At 38.8% G+C, this 17,910-nt stretch overlaps 1 protein-coding gene across 3 annotated transcripts in view; it reads right to left on the bottom strand.

The window, feature by feature from the left end:
• The window catches only part of TENM1 (teneurin transmembrane protein 1), a 282,452-nt gene that overhangs the window by 122,371 nt on the left and 142,171 nt on the right, over window positions 1-17,910 (bottom strand). For all 3 annotated transcript variants that reach the window (XM_088527561.1, XM_088527563.1, XM_088527562.1), the window contains one exon: window positions 6,318-6,556. In XM_088527561.1, coding sequence (XP_088383687.1) covers window positions 6,318-6,556 — 239 coding nt within the window. The remainder of the gene's footprint in view (window positions 1-6,317; window positions 6,557-17,910) is intronic.

Raw genomic sequence — 17,910 nt, 5'->3', positions numbered from 1 at the left:
TATGTTTGACAGTCTGCTTCCTCCCTGAAAAACACCAACTGCCTCGCAGAGATGCCGGGCTCTGCCAGCCTTGCACTCCTGACTCGCAGCCTGTGGGAGACTGTGTGCGATCCTGGCAGAGCAGCTCCCTCTTGCACAACGTGCAGACCCGGCTCCTGAAAACACTGCGCTCTGCTACGAGAACAAGGCCCGCCTCAATTAAACCAACTCACTTCTCCCACTGCAGAAAGCCGGTCACCTGGCAACGTTAATAAACGGGATTTCATTACAGTACCTATTAGATACTACATACCCACCTTTGGGCCCAGGTACTACTCCTATAATAACCAGACTACAACCAAAAGCCATTGATTCTTAGAGATATCTTTTCCAGAAGGTACTACATGGAATATTCCATGTATATTTAGTAGATACAGACAGCCTTAGCTTGCCTCGTCCCTTTTCTTTTACCTAAGGTAGGCTGTTTTTTTTTTTTCCTATATTGTACATGTATCATGTTTTAAACATTCAGATACTTCACCAACCGTGTAAGAAGTGAGTAAACAGCTTCTTAACATCAATGAGCTTCACAGCTGCAAAATTCCTACTTAAAGTTAGGAAGGGCTGCAGTGAGTCACCAGGGAAATCAACCCATATCCCCTCACCTGGGCCTGATCAAACCTCTCATATAAAAGCTATCAGCAACTGTGCTTCCCTATCTGCCATTCCTGAATATCCATCTTGATTCCTCTCTTTCCTTGATTCTTCCATCCTACTGCAAATCTCATTTGAAAAGGTATTCTTTCTTGGCTTGCTTGAACCCTCCATATATTCACCCCTCTACCATTACATTATTTCTCTGCTCTGTGTTACTTATGAGTTAGATTCTGCTATAAGCAGAGTTCTGCATTTGAACTCTTTGAGGCAATTTGAAGTAGGTAAATATATCTAAAGACCAGATCTGACCTTCTTCACAAAATGTCTGGAGATACTACCCATACTCATAACACATTTTTAAGATAGCTCTGATTAATTCAAATAAAGTTTTAGATAAAGTTGTAACAAAGAACTGTACATCCAGTTTTTACAAAATACATAAGGATTTTAGTCCAGCTACTGTATTTTGTGGTGCTGGAAAGAACGGGAGGCACCGTGTGACTCTGGTGAAACTGAGCAGCTCCCCTGCACAGACTGCAGGGCAGAGTCACTCGAGGTGACATTAGAGCAGTTACCTCGAGTGCAGAAGAACCTGCTTGTGGCCATGCAGAGCCTCTCCTGGCTAATTTACTACACTTGTAAGGAAAAAATAATTATGAGGGATAAAACAGATCTCTTGCAGAAGATAAATGAAAGGCCCATATCTTCTATCCTACCCATAATTTTCCTTCATAGAAAAAAAAGACACGAAAAGCTATCAAGGTTTTATGCTGCCTAAGGGATTTTCTCTATCCAGAGGCAGATTTTTGGTTAATTCACATTACTTTTGTCATCAAAAGCAGCTGGGAGCTGCTCAGAATCAGAGTTTGGGCCTTTTCCTGCGAAGTAAATGACCAGGTTGCTTCTTTTGGTCAGCATTTAAATAAAACAGACACATTCAGACAAGGTGCAACTCAGCTCTTGCAATTTTGCAGGATACTGCAAAAGTAAATATTCACAAACATATAAGCTTTTTTTTTTTTTTTTTCCTCAGAATTGTCTTCGCAAACTGGATTAACCCACCATCTGCTATGAAGCCAATGATCTAATTTAATTTATTCTTATCTACCTTCTGTGTAAGCACAGCTTGTCAACTCCTGTGCTACACGTTTGGCAGTATATGAATAAGAGGCTTGGCTCAAGCACAAAACAGGCTCTCAGTAGTGAGGAAATGTCAAAAAGTCCCGTGCAGTAAGTACTTATCATCCCCAAGACGAACTTCAGAGGGCAGAAATCCTAGAAATGCGAATTATCTACAAATTGCTGACCTGCACTACATGCTTTTGTTCAGCATTCTGTGCTGTTTTTAGTTATTTTAGACAGTCTCATTAGATGAGACTACATCCCACATGAAGTCTAGACTTTAGAAGGGCTGTAGCAGAAAGCAGATCTGCAGCTCACTATTCCTCCTGCTCTGACCGAGTGCCAGAAAAGCAGTTATTTGCTGTAACTGCTATCAGGTTCTGTTTATAAAACTGGATTTGAGTGTGGCGTAAAGCCACATTGCACATCACTTCTTCAGTTCTGTATGGCCAGTATAAAGGTGAATTAATATGAAAAAAATCGAATACAGCTAGGAGTCAAGAATCAAATTCTGCTGCTGAATCTGAACCTACAGACAGGTGTCTTTCTTTTTATAATTGCTTTGTAGATAAAATGCTAATATCACCCTACTACAATGAAATTGGAAGCTGTTAATACTGCATTCAGCCTGAAGCAACCTATAATTTTTTTTTCTTTTTGGATCTGTATTGGAGTGATATGTTATTCTGTACCATATAGTTTTTATTATCCACCTTAACTTTCAAGCATTTCCCTCTATCTCAAGCTGTGTCTTTTTTGTGTGTATATATATATATATATATACACACACACACACACACACACACACTTACACCTGACAATAAAAATATCTCCCCTCCCCTGCAATCCTCCTACTCAGACATATAATAATTAGCCTGGTTTCGCTTTTCATTACTAAGCTGGCTGTTAAAGTTAGGAACAAAGGAGCGTTAGACAACAGGACAGTGTGGGACGGCTTGTGACAGCAGCAGAGTCCCCAGCGAGTCCCCGGCCGCAGCCGGGCAAGGCTGGTGCCGGCTCCTCCGTGGCGCGGTCCCGCCGGAGCCGCGCAGCGAGGCCGTGGTGCTCGCCTGGGCCGGCCACTTTGCCGAACTTCTGGTTCTCGAAAGTTTCTATTTTTTCCCACTATGTTATATTGAATAAAGCCATAATATCAACGTTGCAAATCTATGTGCTGAAATACATATGGCCTCGAAACCTGGCCTAGCCTTTCTGCCGCTGAAGCCATCAAGCCGGGAGGTTTTACCTTCCCTGCCCTCTCCATGAGTGTAATCGCAGACCTGACACCCACTCATAAATAGAGGCAACGTCATCAGCGGCCGAGATAACTTCGCATCCATGCTCAAGAATTCATTTGTATATAAAATAGCCATTTTGCAGTCAGGGCTGGTTAAACCTAAGAACACAGCATCCAATTTCCAGAGGCACCCAACATCTGCATCTCCTCTTGAAATCAATAGGCACTGTAGGAGTTCAGCACCTCTGATCAATAGGACCGGTGATTTGCAAGTCCAAATCAGATACTGATAACAGGGTGAGATATCATGGAAGAAAAATCCTACTGAATAATGGGCTAAAAATAACTAACTGGATGAACAGTCACATCCTCATACATCGTACTGTATTTAAAGAAAATAGTGTGGTAGTGAAAAATTACAGAAAAAAATGTTTCTTATTTAAATTCTTCTATTTGCCTTATATACTCTTTTTAAATTCTTGGTTGAATGTCTTTTCTAATTGATGATTAATTCTAAAGTTCTTATTACACTGAGAACAGAAAAGACAGTACGTAGGGATAGTGCTCCAGAACAGGGAGCTCTTTCCTACTGGATAGAGCAGCCCAGACTAACGGATGAGCGCAGAGCCGCAACGATCGACTGCACTGAATCAAACCGATACGGTCGTTTCTTTCATGTGATAATTAGGAATCCATGTTCTGGCCATTAGACACACCTCACACTGCAGAGAAAAATATACCCCAGTGGCAAGCCTGGAGTTTATCTGCTTTACTTTATAATTTGACTGTAACTATTTCTATAATTTTCCCTCAAGGACAGTCAGCTTTTTTTTCCCCAGTTTGAGCATTCATTTGCACATTTGCCTAAACCTTTAAAACATGAAAATATGTTTTACTTGCTAAACTAAATACTGTGACTAAAGCTTTTCAATAAATCAGTCCTTACATAATCATTTACAGTTCCTTATTGTCCATAACATCCAAACTTAGCAACAGGGACCAAATAATAAACATGCCGACTTACAGAGCAAAAACGGGAACATATGAGAAAAATATATACTATTACTATTTAAAAAACAAGTAGAAGTTCAAAAGTTAGAAAATACAGAAGAAATGTGCGTTCTCAGTTAGAGCTCCAGTATCAAGACTTAGGCTCATCGAGTATTACACTACTGAGACTCCCTGATAATAAGGAAAGACTGAAAAATAAGAGAAGGAAAATTTGATAATTCATCTTCTGAGGAAAAAGGAATCAATGTCAGTTTACACCAATAGGGCACTGGTCTTGGTTGGTTCCATATAAATATTAAAACCATTTGCAATTTTTTGATCTGGAATAAGCCTTGAAATTCCAAGACTTTTGGCCTGTTTTGATCTGAGGCTTGGATCTTGGTTAATATTTAACCAACCAGAAATAGGCAGCATAAATATTAATTTGGAATAAATTAACCAGTATTTGAATGTACATGAAGGCTTTTGCAACTGAAAAATTCCTGGGATAAATGAAATGAAACAAGTGCACATTGGAAATTTTTCTAAATTTGTATTTCTGGTTCAGAGTTTATATTTTGTTGTGGAAAACACAGCAAAAATACTTATAAAATATAAATAAAGGTATGCTAATTTTACTTAGTACTGCCTAACCAATAAACTAGTTTATATAACTATAAAGCTACTTTATCCATATATATATATATATATATATATATAAAAACTACTTTATAACTTAGTAGCTATAAAGAAAACACTGTTGTAGTGACATCACGTAGGGTTCTTCATTCGCTGAGGGTGACAGCCCTGCACCTCTGCAAAATGAAGCAATTTCTCCCCGTGGCAGACAGATCTAGGCAGGGATGAAGCAGGCAGTGCCTCATCCAGCTAGAACTGGGATAATGTGGGTGGGATATGTATGTAGCAAACAGATGAGGCTGCAAAAATTATACAGCCAGTCCTAACTGAGGGCATATGCTCACCAGCTGTTATGTAAATCTGCAATTAATGTAGCTTACTAGATTCTCAGGTGCTTTCAGATAATCATATACCAGAAATGGTCAAATCTGCTTTCCCATCTGCATTACACATCAGGGTGCTAGAAAAAAAAATCCCTCTTTATGAACATGTCACTGAGAGTAACTAGACCTTTGTCACTGCGGGACCAAAAATACAGTGGAAAACAGAAATGACTCAATTTTCAGTGGGACTTTGTTTAGAAACCCAAATCCATCATAAAGAGTTCATTCAGGGGATAGAGAAAAACAAAGGCTTCTCTTCTGGTTGAAGGCAGATCTCAGTGTCCCTGCACAAATTTCACCAAGTGCAAACTACTGCGTTTCAGAGCAACCCAGAGACACTCCTATTCAGCAAGAAGTTGTTGGGGACACTCTGGCTCCTGCTTCTTTGCAGATGAGCAGCTACAGCAACAAAGTTAGAGTCTATGCGAGCAAGTGAATCACACAAGCAACAACTCTTCTGTATATTTACGGAAGCCACAGTCACAATCCAAGATTGATCATAACGAACATCTTGCAATACAGACTGCCAAACCAACGTGCAAATTAATGTTCAGCCAAAATGTCATATAGTAAGTCCAAAAGATTTGCTCTCTAGTATATGACTTTAATCACATTGACTCCCAGCGCAATTCAGTATTTATCTTCCAAATAAAAGGAAGGAGTTTCTAACTATTTGGATAAACCCTATCAATCTATTGTGACACCAAAATTGTGAAACCAGTTACTTACCAAAAATGAATATGAAATTAAGTAAGTCCATTTTGAATCTATATAACTTTTTTTTTTTTTTTCCTAAAAACATAAATTCAGTGCTAGGTATTTTTAAGTCAGCAACAGGTCTAACCAATGATGCAAAAACTAAGGGGAAAACATGAAGGCGTTAAATTTTGATCAAATCAATGAAATGAAAGAAAAGCAGCAAGCCAAAATGCAATAGTTATCAATATCTCTAAAAAATTATTTAAGAGTAACAACATTGTAAGTCTTAATACAAAACTCAAACCTTTCCTTTAAGAAAAATATCATGGCAATTAAAATCAGTAGGAGTCCTCTGCTAATGCAAACATGTCATCTTGAATAATATTTCTTTCTCTATTAGGCAGTATTGAGGTTAACAGAGTAGAAAGTTAATGAAAATTCCCCATCATACGCACCCCCTGGCCAATCTAGCATTTTGCTTGTCAGAATTTACAGAGCACCCAGTGGCATATATTATTAGTAAAACATGATATTTATATTAGTGCAAAAGCAAGCATGACAACAGAACAGAAAAAGTGAAGAACAGTTGCAGTAGAAAGAAACAGGCTTACCGATAACATAGGCTAGCAACAGCGCCAGCGTAACCGTAATAGCGGTAGCGCTCAAGGCAGTGCACTTCCAGTTGCAACACCTGTAAGGTTTGCTAAAAGTGAAGGCAGGTCTAGAAAAGGTACTTCTAGGAAGAGGCCTAGGAGGTGGAGAGTAAACAGTATTGGATGTTAAAGGATAGTTCTGACTGGCTGCACTGAAGATAGCTGAAGACCCAGATCCATGTTTAAATAGGAAATGCCTACAAAAAGAAGAGAGAGAACCACATTGTAAACAGCAGTTTGTGCTTTGAAAAGCAAAAGGAACTACATAAGCATTGTACCATGGTAAATACCACATATGTCTCCAGAGAACATGAAAGACAGGAGAATGTATACGTGAGCACTCCGCACTGGAAGCGCAGCATCCGCCCCGCACCACCAGCCTGGCGGTGGGTTTCGGGAGCTGCCACAAGGTCAGCGCGCTCCACGTGTGCCCAGCGGCTCCGCGCCCGGGCGGCGACGCCGGCGGGACCCGCTCCCCTTGGCGACGGGCAGCAGCGCAGCCACCGCTCCGCTCGGAGCGCCCTACCGCAGCACGGAACAAGGCGCCCAAGGCCCCCTGCTCCGATACTTGTGTATTTATTTTTTACTACCAATCCTCACCAGAGAACGGGGAAAAATAAAAACAGGAGAGAAAGGAGACTGCTTCGTGCAATACCCACATGACAACCCACTTGGAAAGTGATAGTTATGGTATAGCAAAGTACACAAGCTGTGCAGTAACCTTAACTGAAGGATACAGAGAGCAGCTTCTCTACAAACGCTTGTTCCTCCTTGAGTGGTTCTCAAACACACTGGGCTGGCAAGCTCACCAGGAGGAGACCCATTTCAGCAGGGGTGGGAGGACGGCCTTCAGCAAAACGAGCACCCAAGTAAAGACTAACAAAAAGGCAGAGAAATATGTCCTGCAGAACAGGCTCTGGTGTATGAACACAGAGCAATTAGCTATAGAAACATGGAAGATGCTCAGGACTGGAGAGTGCTCTCCAAGAGAATTAGGGAAGAGATATCAACTCAAAACATGCTCACATATTGTGGCAGTAAAGGACACCATCAAATCAGACCATACAAAGTGCTCTTCTTTTGCAAACACCTTTTTTGCGAGTTTTTTGCTTTGCTTTACATGAGTGATGAGCTGGTGGGGATGAGGGGCTGCCAGTTGTGGGCAAACCACGTGTGCGACCCAAATGACACAGAGGAATTTCCAAGCCGGAGCTCCCTGACGAGAGCTGACATCATTTACAACCTTTCAGATGACAAATGCACCTTTATTCCTTCAGGAAGGTGCAGGAGAAGTTTTGGATGCATGTACAGATCCATCACCCTGGCAGGACTCCTCTGCTTCATCCCCAGCAGGACGGACTCAGAACCAAACGCTCAGGGGAAACGTGACTGTACTGTGACATTTGATATAAGAATATTGTAAATCCATGCTCGTGAGATAGTAATTGCTAAGATGAGGCAATGACTTGGGTATTATCTGTTTCTATTGTAGCATTTTAAAAGAAAGGTTATAGTTCTCCAAAAGGCCAGATTAAAGAAAATAAAAAGGTACTACAGAGCAGATTTGCTTGTAAAGGGCCTTTTCTCAGGCAGTTACATAAAAAGTGAAAATATTACTTGGTTTGCATTACAGTTTACGCTGCCTACCTACATGGATTCTTTTGATAAACTGCTAAGAGCCAAATTTTGTGCTACTGCAGTGTTGAGTAACACATACTCAGCCTTCATACCTACTACACATGGAAATGGCACCCGGCCCAATTCAACTGAGTGCAGCATCCTGGGGGTATGTCAGACAAAGCAATCCCATTTGCCTTCCCATTCATTCATTGGGATTCCATAATGGTAGTATGAATTATAATATTATATATTATAATTATTTTAATAAACGACAATGGTCATGTTAACGTTCCCTTTTAAATATTTGGGTTCAAAAAATTTATATTCAAATTCAATAACATAATATAGCACCATAAAAAATCCAATAAAAAACTAAAATAACCATCTACAAGACTCTCTACGCCTGCTTCTCTCTTATCCAGCCATTGGACTTTGCTTGGTTATTTTGGCTTCTGTATTTCTTTAGACTGCTTCACTGCCCCACATGAAGGCCTTTGCCTTTGTATATGGTAGACTTGCTTTTTGGAGAGCAGTTAACAAGACACATGGTGACTTAGCCTTTTGGTCATGGTCAACTTCAAAGCAAAATTTCTCCAATACACGTAAGGGACCACAAGAAAAGTCAGGATATAAAATAAGAAAAGTATTATTATAGTATATCTTAACCAGTCAATAGGTCTTTAACTGGTTTACATGTTCAGGACATAATGACAAAAAACTACTTATCTGACACTTTTCCCTTTATAAATTTTGGAAATTACTGTAAAATGGCGTGATACTGGCAGTATTGATTGCCCTATATGGTGCACAGTTCAAAGATACGAGAGGTAAAGGCGAGGAGATGCTGAACGGAGAGGTATTATTAAAGCTCTAACAGCCTAGCAATCAATAGCCAGGAATAATTTCATTCTCTTGCACAAGGATTTATAAATGTGGCTTCATAGCCTGATGGTAAAATACTAGTGTGCTGAGGGATTTCTTTAATAGCAGAAGAGCATGAGAATGTGAGTACACACAAGATGGATTCAGCTCACACCCTTTCAGATAGATAGAAAACTATAATCACACCCAGGAGAATTTATATAGCTCTAATTTGTTGTTATAAAACTGAGATTATGATGCAAAGCTACACTGCAAGGGAGCTACCAATGAAATACTGTTGAGAAAACATTACCAACTGCAATTGTTTATGCATCCCATTTTGGGGAGCGCATAATGACTACCTCAAGACATTTCTACAGAATTTGAAAAACACTGGTGGCACAAAGACAGATTTCCAAAGCTATACTGTGACTATGTTCTCATAAACTCAGATGACTACTCATCCGTCTGAGCACACCACTGTTCCCAAAGGACATTAGGACACAGTAAACTGTTGCTATCAATTCTATAATATCAGCCTCCCTCTAAAGAGCAAAATAATAAAAATCACAGTTCAAGAGTTTATATGTGACTATAGCTTGGTATGTGCCTTAATATTAAACCTAATATAGAAGGCAAAGCTTTTTTTTTTTCAATTGAGATAACAAGGAAAATCAGAGGATTTATAAGAACGATAAATAAGATCATTCATATTAAGTAGGAAAGATCTAAATGTTCACAAAAATGTAAAAAAATTCATAAAGATGAAAATACTATTCTCTTAGAAAAAAGAAATAAAAGATACAGGCATCTGTGAAATAAAAGTCAGTTAATATAACACTGATAACTGTAAGATATAAAAATATTCGAGGCTCAGTTATAATTTCTCTATACAAAACAAGCAGTTGAAAAAAATCTCTTTTAATGTAATCACCATTTCTGTTTGCCTATCTGTATATTTGTTCATCTCTACCAATCCAAATCTTTAGAACTTTCAACTCTCACAAGCAAATCCGACAGGGAGGAAAAGATCCTACCAGCCTCCTAAAAAGCAGCAAGGAGGCAGGGGACCCCAAGCCGCAGGAGCTGCGGTAACGACTTCAGTCTTCACACACTCCGCGCGGCTGCCACCCGCGCGCGCTCAGAGCGGGGCCACGCGCCCGGCGAGGGGCTTGGGGGGAGCACCCAGGGTCCGACCTGCTGCCTGGAGCCCTCCCGGTCAGACGAGGAGTTACCAGGGAGGTAGATGTGTGAGGCACAAACGCAGCCCCCTCAGTCCTGAGCTCGCGGAGACGCCGCCTTTCAACAGCCGAGGCGTTTCACAGGGCTCACCTGTGCACTCTCTCTCTTCTTCTGCCTCGAGGCCAATGGCACACAACTCTCACACAAAAATGTTGAATTGACAGTGAGTAAAAACATAGAGATAGGTAATTCATTTCTTTCTGTCCATCCTGACGTTTCTCTGTCAGGATGTATTGTTGCATTTGGCTTCTTACCTGCAGTAGCAACCTAAGTCCTACAAAAGCTACACCTGAAGCAACATCCCAGCTGAATTCACTTGATGGTAATGCAATACCATGGCAGAAACAACATCAACCATGCACAGGGCTCCCGAATTAAATCCTGAAAAAGTATTCTGCTATCCCAGTACTGTAGCCATATCTCTCTACTGTCAAGGACTTGGCATTACTTCTGAGAACTCGCCCTGTTTTTCAACCTCAATTTAGTCTATCTTGTACAACACAACATGTTTTCCTTCATTTTACTAAAAATGATAAATTTGTAAGAGAAAAACAAAGGAAAAAGGAGATTTGAAAGCAATCCAATGAAGGAGTTCAGAGAAATACAAAAGAAATCTTACACAGCCCTGGCCCAAAGATTTGCCTGCACTTCTCCTGGATAACCGAAGTAGGAATACATTTTTACTTGTATTCATTTCTGTTGCATGAAGTAGTTATTACATGCTTAATAATCTACTGCATAATTAAGTGACAACAAAGCTAATAAGTCTTCAGTTTGGTCATTTAGGTACTTCAGCTTCTTTATAAATTAGTTGTGTAACTCCATTGCCTAGTTAAGGCAATTGAAATAATTCTAATTTAGACGCTGCCAGGAGTAGCAAAAGGAATTCTTCAATAGCATGATTATTGAACTATAGGAAAAATACTTACTTATTTTTGCCATATCTAAAAAGCATGTAAAGATTTTCATCAAAAGATTAGCTTTGGAATAGATCTAGTTGCCCACCTACTTTGGCCAGCATTGACCACATGGTCATGAACCTTTCAAGTTGTGTAATATTTCCTATGACACTGGGAAGAATCAGAGTTGCTCTTCACTGATTTTCTATCCATCCTACTCTGTACCATGAATGCGGACAGGAAGAAGGAAACTCCTAAACTTAAATAATGATCAGAATATGGACCCTTGTATACAAATCATCCCTTATCTCCCACACAGCTGATATGTAGTATATATGAACTGTATAGTATAGAAACAAGACAGCTCTTCTGCAGCAGTAATATATTAACAATACCATCTTGTTTAAAATGAATCTGGCAAAAATGTATGTGGATTATAAGACATGATTCATAATTACAGATAGAATCTGACCTATAATTGTATCTTGCGCAGCACTATGCCCTATTCTAGCTTTTTATTTATGAGAATGTGGATGAAAGACGAGGGAAATGGTCATGAAAAGTATGCAGTTAATTTATTATATGATTGTTATCTTTATAACTGAAATTCTTCTAAAGACCCATCAGAGATTTGTCTTTGGGAATACAACTGCATAATTTTAATTCCTTCTTGAGCTAGATTTGCCTTCTGAATCATTTACATAGAATTGCCGTCCTTTACGCACTCATGTTGACTTTGCATCGTGTTTCAAACCTTAGCCCTGTGACCCTGCCCGTGACAGGATGGAAAGGCTGGCTGTGGCCCTCGGTCATGGCTTCGTTAGACAGCGCCAGCAGAAGCGACGTGATGCTCTGTCGCTCACCCGTCGCTGCCCAAGGCAAGTTCACTCCCTTGACCAGGCACCTCAGCTTTCAAGTCCCCAGCAGAAATCTGGGGCAATGATTATATTAATGCATAACAGTGCCAAAAATCAATCAAGAACAGTTTCAATATGCGACAGTCACCTGAAATTCAATCATCTTCTGGTTTCATTGGTTGTTTACTGAAAAAGTAGCTAAAACAGAAGCTAAACTAGTGGAGGTAGAAATTAGTCTTGAATAGGTGAGTATGGGCTTCAGCGTTATGATACACTATGACACTGCTATACTAACGCTTTTTCTTTTTTTTTCTTCTTTTTTTCCAATTCAGAAGTGCTTTGTACTTTAACAAACGACAATTCAAAGAACATCTGAGTTAAACTGCTCAATATACACAGGGATTAGTGAGGCAAACACTATGGGAACTCATGGTCAATTCTATTTTTTCAGTAATTTCTTCATTTGACGTTGGCTTAAAATGAGAATGATAGCACTTACAATATCATTTACAAAGATTTTATAATGGAATAGCTATGGAATATCTGCACAGTGCTTTGTCCTCACCTTCAGATTTCAAACACATATCAACAGTGTGTTTGCAACAGCGCAATTTAGTTACTCACATCTGTGATTATAAGCATGGCTTAAAAGAAAGACATGAATGAGAGAACTAAAGTAGAAAGGGTTCTGCCCCACAGCAGCCTTTGCCGTGTTCACTCCTGCATATTCTTGCCTACTTTTACTACTAGCAGGTGATTCTACATCCAAGTACCTACACTCACCTGCAAACAGCCCAAGGCCAAGCTGTACAGCAACAGCGGCTCCACAAATTCAACCTGGCAAGAGGTTTAGCACATCGTCCCTCTAGATATTATCTAATCTTGCAGAACAGAACTCCTGGAAGGAAGCTGTCCAGGGGAGAGATACGTGTTTCCAGACAATAACATTCCAAATAGGAAATTTTTTCCTTAAAATGAAAAGATACCATCGTTTGCATACCTACGTCCTTTTCTGCTACACACATTCTATTTTCCAAATCAGATTAGACCATCTGTATTAACCTGTTAACATTATTCTCTTTCAAAGCTTATATTTATTCTGCTTCTGTTTCAGTAAATGAAAATCGTGTGTTTTATAGGAAGCCATCTGACCAACTTGGTTATTGGTGGACAGAAAATAACAACATATTTTTACTCTTACTTATTACCTTACACACTAGTGCATTATTCAAAATGAGCAAGAATTATCTATAGCTTGACATTACAAATTGCTATATTCAGACTGGATAAAAACACTTAAACATACAAATACTATCATACTGTTCCAAGGAAGCCCAAACCTGACCTTCTCTCCAAGAAAAATTACAGCAGAGCATACAAACAATTTAAATTGCCTTGTAGTGACTGGCTTCCAAATTATTCAAAGGAAGAGAGAGCCTGAAGTGCCATAACTAGGGACATTAAAATTATAATTCATTGGAGTTGACAAACGCTTGTATTTTTATTTCTATAAAAGATGGTTTCATCCTTGCATTATTAAATTTAGGGTCATATTTACAGCTTTTATATTAAGTTCATGGTCATATTTATGGCTTTCAATATATCTTTTTCAATCCAGAAGTCTTAAATATTTTTAGAGCTTTCCCTCTGTGCAGAGAAAGCACATGGGACTTTGCATTTCTAACCCCTGCCATGTGTCTGTGTTTAATATGATCAGCCTCTCTCTAGGTTAGATTTATTGCTTAATTAGGTAGAAAATGACAGAATACAAGAGTCATGTCAAAATAGCAGATAGTGAACACCACAGTTTGAAGGAAAGATCATAAATGATATTCCCCAGCACTTATTTTTGGCCATTTAACTCAGAGGTAAGTTCCATTCACAAACAAGTTTCTAATGAATTGCCCTGCTCATACAGTAATTGGCTCCTTGCTTGGTGCTTTAGGGTCAGGAACCCCGAGCAGTGAAAAACCAGCCCGCTCCGGAAAACCAGAGCGGGGAAAGGAAGGCACAGGAGTGTCCTGTGCCGCTCCGCAGCGGAGCAACATCTACAGCGTGCAGCGACCAAGAGAAGATATGTGGCTTCCAAGATCTCACACTGAACGGGTATGTGAGCAGGTACTGCTGTTCCTATCACCACGATCATTATTAGTATTTCTGCATTTTCCAGCTTAAACTGGCCTCAAGTGAATATGTACAGGCTTCTGTAGTTTGAAAGCCTATAAACATGCATTTTGAATAGCACAAATAATTATGGACTTAATTAAAAGAGAAAAAGGGAAAACTACTGTTCTGAATAAATGTTTGGGTAAGTGACAGCTGTTAGGATTATATTTAAAAGCACCAGAAAGACACTATTTTCAAGAAAACAGAAATCCAGAAAGTGTTAAATATGCACTTTAAACAATTACACAAAACAGAAAGGAATCACACTCTCTGTATAAGGGGTTGCATGAACTTCTTAAACGCCAAAACTCTTAAAACTTTAAGTGCTTAGAACTAGAATCAAATTTTAGGGCTCTGAAAAATTGCTGAATAATAACCAGAAATCACAACTGCCTTGAACCCCAAATACTTCTCTTATTACCCTACAACTTTAAAGTTTTATAAAAATTAATGATAATTGAATCACAGGTTCATGGTCTGGTACTCCACTGTCCCTTCAGAGGAGCTATTACCATGGTGATAAGATTGCTTAAATTAAGCTGTCTTTTTCACAGGACTTGGCTCATCGCCAGTGCATTGAAGGGAGATTTCAGTCCATTCAGCACAGCATTAACCTTACTGCCAACACTGCTAAATGGGTTACAGGAATGAGAAAGAAATTTGATATAGAAAAAGAAGGAACAAGCAAATATGTAAAATCCTGAAGCACAAAATAGAGGCCTAAAAATACCCACTTTGAAACAAAATCAGAATTAGTAGGTTTTGATGTTTTGTCAGATAATTTAAATATCACAAAATAACACACACCTAATGTGCAGGGAGCCTAAATGCAAAACCGTATCCAAAATGTCCAAAAGTTTATCCATGAGAGGGAACTGTAGCCTAATACATAGAGGATCAGAAATACTATCAACTGAAATACATATGTGAAACCTAATATTTCACTTGTATTTGGAAATTGACTGAAATGAAAAAAAAAGCAGGAAGCACCAGAAAAAAAAAAAGAGAAAAGGCAGCTATGTAAACAAACGCTGAGTCAACTAACAGGGAGCAGGGAAATGAGAAACACATTCCTCTGAATTGCCAGGGTTTAAAACATACTCCACGAAAAGCAGTTAGCCGTGTTCAAATGGGGCTGTCAGAGATAATGACAATGTATAACTCTGTAAATCATAAGATTTGAAACATTAGAGCAAAGTATCTATGAAACCTGAAAAAAACAATTATAGTAGAGGAAAGGAAGGGAATAGGCAATAGGTTGCAAGTACTTTATTCCGAGGGAGAAGAAAAAAAATCAATTTATATAAGAGCCCAATAAAATTATGCTGCGAAAAAAGAGAATCAATGTTTCCTGTGTTTTTATGTGATGCGAGAGAACCTTGCAGTCTTTTTTTCTGACAACACAAATTATTTTCTGTGTGACACAACATAATTACTGCATGTTCCCAAGTCATTTTAATAACGTGTAGGTTGTTTTCAGCACTGTATGTGCACGCATACAGACAGAGCACACATCTGCAGTCACAGGCACATGACAGCCCTGAAGGCTGCAGCACGGTCAGCTGGCAGGTTAAGCTCTTACATTTCTCACAGGTACATTTTTTTTCTCCACTTTCCTCACCATGACTTACTGCTCTGCATCTCACCCTTTGAAGCTGTAAAGGTGCTTCTGCTGCTGCTTCAAACTGGGGCTGCTTGCAGTCAGAGCAACGGCTGGGGCAGAGAACTACCCTGACGATGAAGATGGAGATACTATTTTTGGCTTTGGCAGAAGCTAGTGAGAACGTAACAAGTCATCTCACCTTTCTATTTCAGTCTATGCATTAAACCTTGGGAGAGCAGGCTGGGTCTCGGCAAGAGCGTTTCCTGGATTCCCATGCATGCCACACCTTTAGCTGAAGCACCAACACTTGCAGAATTTCTGATTAGCCCCTTTCTATATAATTGTAACAAAATCTAACTCTGGCACATACCACCTCTGCATAAGCCACTACTACACCCTTTATCAGTCTAATGTAGGTTTTCAAGGCATAGTTACATAATAATAGATTTCTAGTTAGTATGTCAAATATACTTTCAGAACTATGGATTTTTTTCTCCTGTAAAAGTGACACATGGCCATGACAAACCAACTCACAAATATGCTTCATTTCTGACCATCCAAAGCAACCAGGACTTGTAGTCACATCATTAGTTCTGGGAAATCTTTTCCTGACTGAAAATTCTCCCGCATTATGCGGCAATAGCTAAACTGTGCGAACATGTGCGCCGTTACGGATTAACTGGACAGTCTGCTGGATAGAAAGGCTGAACATGTGCATTGTGGTTTTTGTCCAGTTATTACAGTACAGAATAAATTACTTCTCTAAATCTTCTTTTCGATTACAAATGTGCCAAATTAAAAAAAAAATCTGCTTATTCATATTGGGTACATATATATTAGGTAGATTTTGTACTACTGAAGATTTAGCACAGAAATACAGCTGTCATTGACACACTTCCATTTATTTTGAAGGATTACTTTTAATAGAGGGCTGAATATTAATGGAGGAGAAAGGGAGGAGAAGCCAGATACTAGGCCAAGTATCTTCAATTCTACCTGAATCATTCCCAGACTTTGTGATCCACTGAAGTGTAGCCCACAACATGTTCTCCAGTTTGGATTCCTAATCCACTGCATAACCCTTTCATCTGGATGTAGAGATGTCTAGATAGGACCCTTCATGTGAAGATTCCTTGTTACAGAAATGAGATAGACTTATCATTATAAAAATGATATAACCAGGAAGTATGATTCTAACCATTTATGGAATATTGAGGGTTTTAAAAATTTGTTTAAGAAATAACAGAATTTTGCTACTGCTAATGAATGAGCACTGGATTTTTTTTTATTTTTTAGGAGTTTTCATTTTATTTTACTGTTATTGTTTCACTTTTTCCCTCCCTTTTTCTCATCTCCAAAAAGCTAAGTGTTTTCTATTTTGATCAATCTTAAATAATAAAATTACATTCTAAAATACAGAAAAATCTGGTTAAACACACATTTCAAATAGAAAAAAAAAGTTTTTAGTTCATCTATTTGATATAACTTTGAAAAAACACTGATTGAGGGACTAGTGAAACTAAGATTTTTTGTTTGTTCAATTTGCGGGAAAAGCTTCTTTCCTCCTGATTCTTTTGCAGTATTTCAAGCAGATATCCTTAAGACACACACACAAAAAAAGGAAAGTTTGATCATATAATGAATTAGCTCATTCTTCAATGAGCTTCTTCCAATTTAGTAGCTTTTTAAAGGCAGACATTCTACATGAGATTTGATTAGCAGCGGCAGTTAGATTTTTAAAGATTTATACTAAAACTAAACTATGTAGTTGTATCAAAAACTATGTATTGTATCAAAAGAGTCTCGGTAATTAAATAATTATGATAAATGGTAACTGAACATCTATCTAAATACATTAAAAATACACATTTATATACTTATTACATCGTATTCTTTGGGTCAGATTAATCCAATTTTCAGAGTATCACCAAATATCTTTTAGACAGTCCTGTGTTTTTTTATGTTGTAGAATTTCAAAACCCAAAGGAAACCCCGGTCAAAACTTCCCGGTGCTATATTCACAATAATTCTAATAGAAAGAGAAATGTTGTAGATATTCAAGGGCTCATTACAGGCAACAAGTCAGCAACATGACTGTACTTACAGGCCATCAAATCAGCTAATACTTACCATGAACAAAGAAGCCTATGGCCAGAAAGCCAGAGGAAGCTGTGCATGCATCCCTGCAGGCAGAATTCAGGGTACTGAATCACAGCTTTGCTGAACACAGAATGTATTTGCTTGCTGTTATTTTTCAACATAGGAACTACAGACGACTCTGAAGTTGAACCCTCCATGCTCTG

This window comes from Tinamus guttatus, unplaced genomic scaffold (genome assembly GCF_059628265.1).
Source record: "Tinamus guttatus ecotype Peru unplaced genomic scaffold, ASM5962826v1 Tinamus_guttatus_pri_ptg000287l, whole genome shotgun sequence".
NCBI classification, from domain to species: Eukaryota; Metazoa; Chordata; class Aves; order Tinamiformes; family Tinamidae; genus Tinamus; species Tinamus guttatus.
This window is presented reverse-complemented; position numbering and strand designations above follow the sequence as displayed.